Source organism: Sciurus vulgaris (assembly GCF_902686455.1).
Source record: "Sciurus vulgaris genome assembly, chromosome: 5".
NCBI lineage: Eukaryota > Metazoa > Chordata > Mammalia > Rodentia > Sciuridae > Sciurus > Sciurus vulgaris.
Window position 1 is genome coordinate 38563916 of NC_136465.1, and position 12492 is coordinate 38576407.

Here is a 12492-nt window from a genome sequence, read left to right on the forward strand (position 1 = left end):
GGGGATACTTTAATAGAGCTTATATTTTTAATTATCTTTGTTTAAGGTTTTGGCATTATGGATGGGCAGGAGCATCTTGGTGTCAGTCAGATATCTATTGAGGATTCTCTTCAAGGATATGTTTTAGCTGATATTTAACAACTCAGCTGCCGTAAATAGTATTATTATACAAGGCATTTACTCAGGTCCTATTGTTTTTAATACTATCACCATTATTACTCAGGTCTTATTGCTGCTAGTATTACGTTTTTCATTAATGGCTATCATTTATTGAGTGTTTGCTCTGTCCTAAGTAGTTTATCTCTAATAGCTTCCTAGTCTTGCTACAGCCTATGAATTAATATTCTGATTTCTTTGTTCAGACTCCAGAGAATTTACAATGAATTCTTCATGAGAGTCAGTGGTAGAGCCTGAATTAAATTATGTAGCTTGTTCTTAAAGTTGCTGCTCTTAACACTACATTATTTCATGGAGAAGTCAAATACAATGGATCATGTTTCTCTTCTAAATAAACAATAAATGTCAGCAGAATAAAACTATGACAGAATTTTACAGACATGGGAATCTTTACTTCCTAAAAATCTAGGTAATAAAAATTGATTAATACACTGTACTTTCTGATGTGTTAAACTAATCAAGTTTCAGTGAAAATGAATATTGAGCTACAAAGGAATAAACACTGCTTGATAATGTGACAAACATTTCCCACCAATTTTCTTAAGAAAGTTTGTACACTTAATAAAATTAATCTAGCTACCAAAACATCCAATAGGATAAAAATCTTCTTGAAACCTCAAAGTACTTTAAGTATCAAAATGGTTTGCAATGTCTTACAGAACTGACCTTTCAGTGATTTCTAGTAAGTGTCTAGAAGGAAGAAACTTCTAGAACATGATTTCTGGATAAAAGATTGTGTGTGTGTGTGTGTGTGTGTGTGTGTGTGTGTGTTTAATTAAAATATACTAGAAATTTACTGATAGATGTAGTAGCCTTTAAATTCTAATCGTAAGATAGTTTCTTTCTCCTTTCCCTTCCTGCTTGGAAACCAACAAAGCATTAGTTTATATAAAAAGCCCAAACCAAAGGAGTTAGGGTCTCTACTATGCACATGAAGAAGAGACTGGAAAGTCTAATGTACCACCCGGCAGTCTGAGGACTTAGAGGCCGCAGCAACTGCAGACTTTTGTTTCTCTTGCTGAAGAGGAATCTTTGTAGTCTCTGGAGAAAGCTCAGGAAGCTGTTTGTGGCTTTCAGGATCTTGTCCTGAAAGGGGAGCTATGTGAATGGAAAGAGATGCTGTGTGTATCTCTGGCTCTGGATTAGGGGGTGGTGAGGAAGGCCTTCTGAGAAATAATGGTACTTCAACAGGTTTGGAGAACTGTGAAGAACTAATAGGGTTGCTATTTCTTAGATCCTGGTTATGGGTTAGTTTCAAGGTAGAAATTCTCCGGGTGTGAGAATCTTGTGTGTAATCCTCTTGTAGTAATGGGGCACTGACAGGGAAGGGGGCAGGACCTGTGCTGGGAGCTGTTGGGAGTGGATTAGTGATTTTTTGTGTATATGACACAGTTGTGTTGGATTCTTCAGAATATACAATAGTCTGGCTAGAATCGTCACTAGAATGCATAGTTCTATGAAGAGGTTCTTTGTTAGTAAAGTACTCTATACAGGAAGGAGTTTGCGGGTTAGTTACCAATGAGTCTAAAATGTCAGACTTTCTGTGATTGGTTATAAAGGAGCTACAAGAGCTCTCTTTTCTGACTGGTGGAAAGGGTGCCTAGACGGCCAAAAGCATCCGGAAAAAGAAATAACATTGAAGGAAAAACAGAAAGAAAGTCAAAGTTAGTCATAAAAGAAACCAGCATCAACCCCGCCCTTAAAAAGTAAAGGAATCTCTCTTTTCTCATTATGCTTTACATTTTGCTGACTGAATTAAATGATCATTTTCATTTCTATTAGAATGCATTTTAGCCAGGTGCTCTGGTGTACACCTATAATACCAGTGGCTTTGGAGGCTGAGGCAGGAGGATCACAAGTTCAAAGCCAGCCTCAGCAACTTGGTGAGGCCCTGAACAACTTAGCAAGACTCTATCTCAAAATAAAAAATGAAACCGGCTGGGGACTTAGCTCAGTGGTTAAGTGCCCCTGGGTTCAATTCCTGATACAAAATGAAAAGAAGAAGAAGAAAAAAAAAAAAGAGCTAGTTTTGGATTGGTTTGGTTTTTTGAAGATATTATAGAGTTTGCCTCCATCCACATTCTGGGAAATTATGTTAAAAGTGAACATGTGTTCTCTTGGCATATTTTTAGACCTTGAAGTCTATGGTTTATTTAGTCACATTGTTTTATAACAAGCCTGTGGCACAATTTTATTAATATCTTCAACACACAGTCCTTTTCGTTAGCAGAATGAATAGTTGCATAACTCATATTTATTGAACACATCATGTATTGCTAGCCTTATCATTTTGAAATCCAAACATCGGCTGCCAGCTTCTTAAGAATTAGAATGTGTCCTAAACATTATTTAGAAGATGGCTTACTTTTATGAGCTTAATTAGAAAAAACAAAAACCCACAAAAAACACAAAACACCTGTTTTGAACTTAAACCCTGTTCTCCTTGTTGTAAATAGAAATCTGGCAAACAAAACAAATACAAAGCAAAGTGTATATTAAAAAGAAAAGACGAAGAAAGAGGTTGCTAGGAAAGAGATTCCAAAGCTTTAATAACCATGCTTCAAAGTAACATGGGATTACCTGAGTTGGTGATTTCTTTTCTTGTAGGTTTGGTCGAACACTTCTAAAACCTTTTGCTGCAAGAGAGGAATATGTAGCATCTCCGTTCAGTGTCTCTTGATTTCGATCATTGTAAGATCTCCACGCTTTTATTAAGGGAAAACAAATTGAATACAAAAATATCTGGGTTCACATAAACTTTTTTTTTAGAAAATTTATTTTTATTTCTAAAAATTGAAGCATTCCTACTAGGATTTTCATTGAGTATGCATAGCAATATATGAAATTTCAGTTTAATAAAAGATCAACAGTTTGGCTATAGATATGTAAAAAAATCCTCGTAATAAATATAATGTTTATTCAGAATATCTTTTCTGTACCTGAGTCCGGTGATTGAGAATCACGCCCTGAAAGAAGAAAATATTGATATTAATGCAAGGGTACAATAAGTGAACAGTGAAAATACTTGATGAAGAACTATGAGCATTATTTTTGTAGACATTATCTCAGTTCTAAAACTCTAGGTACGCTAAATATAATAATGAGAGGGTTGTGCATTCCTTTTTAACTTCAATGGAAATGTCATTTACTAAATAACTATAGTATGTAATTAACACATATATCAAACACTATTTTTCCCCCTGAATAATGCTGCAGCCATATAATTTTCAGCTTATTGTTGCCCAAGATGGATAAATGAATTTCTGAATATTGAATTAAAGGATCTAAAAGGATCTGGTTGGTAAACAATGAATGTTTTTCATGGCATTAAATTAAATCAGCAGACCCATAACTGGTAAAATCCCTGTTGCTCACTTTATTTAACTCCTATGTTAGAGATGAATTTTTTTTATAGACTGCATTGTTTTACATTAACAAATGGTAATTGTATCTACCAGATCTTGAGATACTTTCAAATATTCTGTTACTTTTGAATTTTCTTCTTATTGTTATTTAAAAATCATTTAAATTAAAAATATGAAAGAGCTGCTAAAATGTATTCCATTGTCCTTTAGCTCATAAATCTTGGAAAATAAATTTCTATAGTTAAATTGCTTTTGGGATACAGTTGGAAATTGGCTCAATTCCGTATTTATTATTAATTTTATTGGAATTATGCATTCGAGAATCTTCTGTATGCACATTTGGGGTAATCAAATGTGCACATTTGAGGTCATCAATTTGCGTGGTTCTATTATGATCAGCTGCTCTTGGATATATAAAGCCTTGGAAAGAATCCTAGGGGCATTTAGCTTAACCTGCTGTCTAGTTCCTTGATTCCATGTATATGTTACCTGGGACCATTATTAAACTACTGTTAGTTCAATGACTCTTTGTTTTTCTTCTAATGCTTAGGGAATATTTATTATGCAATCTGAACACAAAAATTTGGGATGACAGAAATATGCTGGAAAACCTAATTATTTAATTTTATACACTCTTGTTTGCTCCTTCAGCAAGGCCTTTCAGACAGATTTTTTTTCCAAATCAAAGGAAGAAAACTAAATATGAATCAGCACAGAGTATCTTAGAATTATTTCAGCCCAAGTGAGTTAGAGAAGACTAACAAATTCCCATTCTTTATAAAACAGAAAATGCAGTGTGGATTTTAGCTCTAATGAATGCAAACTTGGAGTCATAAAATATAGATACCAAACAGTAAAAATAACTTCCAAGAATTATGCATGAAATGTACTGGACCCTACTTCCAGAATTTGATGGAAAGTGAAGATTGAAATTTGTCATTTAATTCAGTTAAATGAGGAAGAAGACTATAAAGAAAACAAACAGAGGCTAGTGATACAGAGGAATTTTAGGAATTCTGATTGGGACATTTAGGAAGAGTTTTTTGTGGACAAAGAACAAATTTGGGGACTTAAGGAAAAAACAATGAATTATTAACAATTTTTATTTATATGATGGTTTTTTTGCTTGAGAATAGGGAGTTTATTTTTCTCTTGGTTTGATAAGATAAAAAAGAGGGTATGCAGTATGTACTGGCGAGTGAGGTCACAGGAGTCAGACGTGTGCAGGTGGCAGGGGTTAGATGCAGGGAGGAAGAAGAGGGCATACTGAACTGGTCTGAAGGGCATCACCTCCTGTGACTGACAGTTTTTAGGGGGCAAACTGTATTTCTTCACGTTGGTGATCACATGATGATCACATCAGAGGTTACAGGACCCCAAGAAACATTAAGTGGGAGAATCAGAGGACAGTGTCTCTGGGCTCAACTATGGACTGGGATGTGCTAGAGCAAACATGAGATATTAATGAAGATGCACTCTGCTGAAAGGCCTTGCCTAAGAGGGGACAAGACTGTGTAGAATTAAAAGAAAGAAGAAAAGAGAAAAATGGCCATGGATTAAAACTTCAGGATGAAGCAATACTTTTTTTTTTTTTTTGAGACTGACAGTTGGTTTATTACCATAATGGAAGGCTTTCCATTGATTTATTTTTTAAATTTTTTAAAATTATAAACAAATGGGGTACAATTTGTTTCTCTGTACATGAAGTAGAGGCATACCATTTGTGTAATCATACATTTACATGGGGTAATGGTGTTTGATTCATTCTGTTATTTTTTCCTTCCCCCCACCCCTCCCACCCCTCTTTTCCCTCTATACAGTCCCTCCTTCCTCCATTCTTGCCTCCCTCCCACCCCCCATTATGTATCATCATCCGCTTATTAGCGAGATCATTCACCCTTTGGTTTTTTGAGATTGGCTTATCTCACTTAGCATGATATTCTCCAATCTCATCCATTTGCCTGCAAATGCCATAATTTTATTCTTCTTTATGGTTGACTAATATTCCATTATATATATATAATCACAGTTCCTTTATCCATTCATCAATTGAAGGGCATCTAGTTTGGTTCCACAATCTAGCTATTGTGAATTGAGCAGTTATGAACATTGATGTGGCTGCATCACTGTAGTATGCTGATTTTAAGTCCTTTGGGTATAGGCCAAGGAGTGGGATAGCTGGGTGAAGCAATATTTTTAACTAAGTTCATGTTGATGATTTAAGTCTACTTTTAAGTGGATGGTTTTTTAAGGATACGGATGTGCACAACATTTCAATTTCTTTAAAGTAAACCCAATTATAGATATTTAAAATAGCCAGCCCTGATTTGTTATTTTATTGTATACTACAGAAGTACTGAAAGTGAGCTACCTTCCCACAAGGACACCATTCATTATAGCTCTACTTTTATGTTATCACTGCCAGAGAAACTTGGGAAAGGGAGGACATGTGTGCTTTGGAGCAGGTAACAGAAAGTTTCCCAGGTTTGTGTCAAGAGTAAAGAGAAAAAGGATTACAAAAATTAAGAAAGTTGAGCAGGTAGCTGGGTGCGGTACAGCATGCCTGTAATCCCAGCAGCTTGGGAGGCTGAGGCAGGAGGATCGTGAGTTCAAAGCCAGCCTCAGCAAAGGCGAGGAGCTAAGGAACTCAGTGAGATCCTGTCTCTAAATTAAATACAAAATAGGGCTGGGGATGTGACTCAGTGGTCAAGTGTCCCTAAGTTCAACTCCTAGTAACCCACCCACTCCCCCACAAAAAAAAAAAAGAAAGTTGAGCAGCTAAAGGGCATGGCAGATACACGGGATGAGTAGTTTTGCCCCAGATCTTGAACATCGCTGATGATCATTCACTTGTGAAGAAACAGAATTAAGATTCCTTAATTAACTAGAATCCTTAGTTTCTAGTGTTCTTTTGTAGATAGCATTGTTTGCCTGAAATGTTAAGAATGACAAAATGGAATTTTGCATCTGAAAATAAATAGTGTCTTGGAGAGCTGAGGCTTGTTAAAGCCCCTTACTGGTACAATGGACTCACCCTGCATCCAGGCCTGAGTTGCTGGATACCTGTCAGAGAGGTCAGTAAGACATTCCTGGTTTTTTGACAGAGGTTGGGTCTCAAAGGACCTTCTCAACTTTATGATTCTGACATCAGAGTTTTTATGTGGCTGTGTTGGTGGTACCTAACAGTCACATCACAATCTTTACACTCAAGTTTTATTAAAATTCCTTTTAACTGATGTACTATATTGACAGTATCACCTATATTTTTATTAAAAATTATGAGGAGTTTAATTCTTATAATTTATTTCTTTAGAGGGCTCTGGTGCTCTAGAATTAATGTAGACCTTAAATTCATGTCAACTAATTGAGCGTCTACCGTGATTCTAAGTACTATGATAACACTTTTCATTTATTTTCTTTTGTTACCCTCATTTAATTCTGACAAAGTCTTGTGAGTTTGGGAAGCAATGTTCTAAAAGTGGCAGAAAAATGACAAAATAGTTCTATTCATTTATTTATTTTTTAGTTATAGATGGACACAATACCTTTATTTTATTTATTTATTTTAATGTGGTGCTAAGGATCGAACTCAGTGCCTCACATGTTCTAGGCAAGAGCTCTACCACTGAGCTACAACCCCAACCCCTATTTATTTTCATTTTTTTTTAAATGAAGGAACTTTGAGGTACAAACAGATAAATTTTCTTAAGGGCATAAGACACACCAGTGATATTGGCAAGACTGTCTTGGCAGAGTGGTCCTGTCACTGTTGCTTGGCATCCTTACCAACATCACCTCAGACTGCCAAGGGTTTTTGATGAAAAAAGTATACTTTGGTTGTTTCTCTGTTATTCTGGATCTATCATAGGTTTGAAACATCAGTATGTGTGATATTGAATTATCTGGGGGGGGTTTCTTCCTGCTCACCCCCCCTTTTTTGTTGTTTTTGAAAGTGTCAGATGGAAGGATTTTTATTTATGTCCAGATACATGAAAGAATATTTGGAGCTGTGTTCCCTGACCTCCAGAATTCAGAGCATTTGACATGAATGTTGATAATGTGACTGGAGAGTATGAAGATTGGGGCAGTCCAGTTTGGCTCAGAATGTTTGGCTCCCCATAAAAGAAGAAGGGAGATACCAGTAACAAGATGTCCTAAAGGATGTGTAGGTTGTTACCCATGAGTTCAGTACCCTTGTGGGTCTTCACTTCTTGTGAGAGAAAAAGAGAAAACAGATTGACTTAGGGGATGAATAATCAATGGTGCCTACGGACCTTCTGATTTGGAAAGGGTGGGAGGGAGGCTTGGGATCTTGTGTCTGTTTATGTAAAGGCAGTGGGTTTCAATTCTATCAAATGCAGTTAAATACTTATTAATTCCATTTTGATTCACATAAAGACCCGGTCAAATATGTTCTTATGAGATCTCCCACAAAATGTGATTGGGCACAACAGATACCGATTTCTTTCTTTAAAATGTAATTAAAACTTAAAAGTCATTAAAACTTCCTTCATAAAGATGGTATGTGTCTGTTTTCAAAATTAAATCCAAAATTCAGGGGACTTCATTTTCTAGAACTCTTACATGTATAGTGATATAAAATATAAAATCCCTCGGAGTCACTACATAGTCTTATCATTGAAGATTATTTCATATTCCTGAAGTGTTAAAATTTTTCTTCTATTTTGATTCTGAAGCATTAAATCTTTTTCCAGCAAGTTGACTGATAGGAAATTGTTCATGTTTAACCTTTGACCCTCCAAAATGGCAATCTCTAGTTCAATCTAATACTGTTTTTTTGGTGGTTACTTTTATAAATAATAGCAAATTGACATTGTTGGAAAAATGTGTCGTGCCTCAGATGTGCATTAGTGACCCACATCTGAGATTTTACTTGGTTAGAATGTCAATGATAGTCATGGTATAGGCAGGCATTCCAATTACAGGGTGGCTCTGGCTTGTGTTTTATTTATTTCCCTGCTTTCCTTCATTTTTATTCCCCTGAGGGATCTAATGCAAATGTCTATAGGTTTTGTAACGGCTTTTCATGTTTATACGTGCATGAACAAAATATGTACAAATATATCTAGAGAGATTTTTAAAACCAAAATGAGGTCATACATATATTGCAATACAACCTGAATTCTTTTAAGCTTAATATATTATGAAACCTCCTGGCCTGATATTTGAACTTGAACATTGAAATCCATTTATGAATTGGCGGTGATAGATGGAAGTGGAATTCTTCATATGAAAATTTATTTTTTCCTCAACAGAACTGGGTAGTTCAGGATCTGGTGGTTTTAAAGTCAAAGACACCTGTAGTATTTAATCAACTGCTAACTGTATGTGTAAAAGACTGTGGTATGTATAGTAAGCAATTTATTCAAAGGCTTTTTACCCCTTTCCCACTTCTCCTCCCCGAACTAGAAACTGCAACTAACAAGACAACAATGAAACCAACCAACCAGCCATCAGAAGGTTTGGGTATGTTTTGGGGTCTTGGGACAGGGTTTTGCTGGGCTCACTAATCTTCCATAACTGCAGCCCCCTGCTATGGAAGAATGTGCCTGAGGGCTTAGGAAAGTCATGACAGTCATTTGTTATAAAGAGACCACTTGAGTGAGTGCCAAAGTGTCACAGCCTCAATGACTTTCTAGAGTTTATTTTTATCTGTGGGTGCATGTTAATCTTAACTGGTCAAGATTTTGATATCTTTAAAAATATGTATTAGAAGGGTCTTTGCTGATTGGATGAAAGGACAAGGTCTTTTCCAAGACTAATATTCTATCATTCTGTTTGCAATCTTTAGTGAAGAAGCAAATTAATGAAGATTGGCTTTTCAGAATATCTCTCTTCCTGACCCCTGTATCGCCAAAGGAACATTATGAGTTATCTTAATGAGGTATTGTTACTTCAGTTCATGAGATAACAAAAACTTGAACAGTTATTAACATTTGCACTTATTCAACATGTTTTTGGCAAGTGTCTGCTGTTTTTAATTAGATTTTTAAATGTGCTCTACAAGATATCAGTTTCCTTTGACCTTTTATTTTTAGAACACAAACAGTTAGAAGGGATAAAATCTAAATTGGGATAGTAAAAATAAGAACTCGGGGGCATTTTGTACTCATCCAAACAAGATCATTTCTGGAAAGAGAGAGAGGTCAGGTACAGCCATTCAAGTGTGACATTCTGTGGGTTAGTGGTATTATACCTGCAGTCAATAGGTTTGGAGAACTTTGAACTCTCTTCACAGATGTTAACGTAACAGACATGGCAGCACGTTTGCGAGCACACCCACCGCTATCTGGAAGCAAAAAAATGATATAGCAGAAGCCAAGGCAACAGAGGAAGCACATGCAATCTCATGCGTTTTAAGTGCAATGTGCCAGACGTTGGTGAGGGAGATGAACAGTCAAAATTAGTAACCACAGAGCACATCTGCAAATTTCACACCCATCCCCTAAAACAGACAAAACAAACAAACAAACAAAAAACCCCAGGGGTCTGTCTCAGAAATAGATGCCAATGCTTTAGAAAAAGAACAAAAGATGTTATACTTAACATTCAATGGTTTTTTTGTTAATGAAAATTCAGGCACAGAGCTCAACTGTTTTTATACCATTTAAATTCAATGCATACTAAATCCATAAGCAGCGTAGCTAGCTTTTAGAGTTATGCTGTATGGTATAATATCCTTTTGTATCGATCGTTTAGGTTTTCCTGTCTCGTAGCTTTTATGGTTCCTTAAGATAGCTTGAAAGAAAAGTTATTCCGTGACATAGGCATGATATATTCAATAAAACAGATTCATAAAGAAACACAACAGTATGGAAATCCATGTCTTTCCAGCGTTATGGAAATGATTAGACTAATTAAAATCAGGACGAGCACTGATACATACAGTATTAAAATGAGCATATTTTAAAAATGAATTATTTTACGCTTTTGAACAATGATCTAAATTTATACTTCAGCACTTTGTGATGTGAAGTAAAATAAGTGCAAATGCATCAGACATTTTATGTGCTATGAGAAGTTTAGACTACTAAATTTGGAAGACAAGTCTCCTAAAATCGAAAGGTTAATGTTCTATTTATGACCAGATTCAAATTCCATTTCCACATTCCTTTGTAATATAACATGTGCAATAAATAGCATCCCTCACGCTCCTCATTTTGATCATTAGGTCAGAACAACTTTTTGTCTTTTTGGAAGCTAGGACAAAAAGAACAAATAATGCAGCCATTAACACAAAAACATAATCATTGTATTTTGTGACATGCTATCCCTGTATTTTTCTTTTTCTTTATTTTATAGGGAAAAATATCTATTTGGTGCATTAGGAGAGAACTGAGCTTAGTGAATACACTTGGAAGTAAGATTTGAATTAGTTATTGATAGAAGTCACAAATATTAAGGTCAGAAGACCTAAAGGTGGTGGATTATTCTCATATAACTTAACAATATATGATTAAAGTCACAATTTCTTAATATAGAAAATAAGTATATCAGAAACCTAACTTGAAATATTTTCACATCAGGTGAAAATAAGCCAAGTGAATCAAAGGTTATAAATAAGAACCCAAAGAGAAAGACACAAAGGATGGAAACTGAAGATACCTCCAAGAGAAGCACCGACAGGATTTTAACAAATGTGGCAAACTGAAAATAGCCATGAGAGACAAGCTGTCTGCTCAAGTGGAGCTGATGTCCCAGGACATAGGGTATCTAGCAGCTATGGAGGGTTGAGTGGTCAAGGGTGTTGGAACTGAAAACTGATAGCACTCTCAATGATTTTACTTTCTGGTTCTTTGATTTTGTGTATCTGAAAATAAGCAGAGATAAAAACAGAAAATTCCAGACCAAGAAGATCCAGGGCCATTGGTTAAACTTGGTGTTTTAGCTGTGGGCTGAGAGGCACTGTGCTGCCTCAGTGAGTTTATAGGCACGTGGGGGTTGTCTCCCATTTTTGAGGAAAATACAGTAACATCTGCTGGATTCTATGTGAACTACTAACTTGAGGAAGAGCACAGTTTCTACCTCATAGGTTGTGTCTATGCCTTTGGGTGACAAGGGTCTTTGAAAAACTGAATCGGGGGTGGTTGTCAAGTTTAAAACCAAGTTCCCTGTAAAAGTCATTTTGGATCAGCCAGTGAGACTGGCCCTGGACAATCCAACCCTACAGTCTGAGAAGTTTTACAATGCCTCACCGCCATTAACATAGCATTAGTAAGTAATTGTGGTTATAAATAATGAAAGAAAATTAATATTTTCTTTCAATTTGCATGTATTATTTTGGCAAGTGACTCTTAGGTTGTTAGCACATAAATACTTATTAAGTATTATTAAATGAATTGCACTGCATCTTTTAAAAATAAATAGAATTGTTAGTATTTCATTTGGTTTAGAAGCTCGATGAAAATAATTACTGAGACATTGTCACTGGGAACCAAGGAAGTCTGGGAATCTTTGGGCTAAACAATTTATGTGTTTTAGGCAGTTCTAAACCTAGATCAAGCAAATGCACAATCAGTCTTTATTACCATTTAATAAAGAGCTTATTTTAAAAAGTTGAGGTTTTGTGAAATTTGGAGAACAGAAAAATCTATTGTAGTGTACTTATGTAATGATACTTCCTGGTATTTCTTGAGAATATTTTTAAGGACTGAAAATGAGGAAGCTGTCTTTTATACTTTAGTTCATCATAAAGAATCCTAATGCTGGTCCATGCTTTCATTTCTTTAGGATTTGTTCTATTGATGTCATTTAAAGGCAAATAAAACTTGGTGCACATATCATGATTATTTATTTCAAAATTGAAGAAAAAAAAAAAAAGAATCCTAATGCTGGTCTCATCTTCATACCCATTCATGATCTGCAACCTCTAAGTCACCCTTCCACTAAGACACAAAACCCCAGGAGAAGATATTTCCACTGCTAGAAA

The 12492-nt window shown here is 35.6% G+C and overlaps 1 protein-coding gene across 39 annotated transcripts in view; it reads right to left on the reverse strand.

Moving 5' to 3' along the window:
- SORBS2 (sorbin and SH3 domain containing 2) overlaps positions 1-12492 on the reverse strand; it is a 203373-nt gene that overhangs the window by 78540 nt on the left and 112341 nt on the right. For 18 of the 39 annotated variants that reach the window (XM_079141875.1, XM_079141908.1, XM_079141909.1 and 15 more), the window contains 4 exons: positions 9760-9852; positions 3117-3143; positions 2758-2882; positions 1139-1777 (listed from right to left, as the gene is read on the reverse strand). In XM_079141875.1, coding sequence (XP_078998001.1) covers positions 1139-1777; positions 2758-2882; positions 3117-3143; positions 9760-9820 — 852 coding nt within the window. In that variant the 5' untranslated portion in view covers positions 9821-9852. The remainder of the gene's footprint in view (positions 1-1138; positions 1778-2757; positions 2883-3116; positions 3144-9759; positions 9853-12492) is intronic. The other 21 variants (XM_079141902.1, XM_079141904.1, XM_079141895.1 and 18 more) reach the window with 5 other exon arrangements.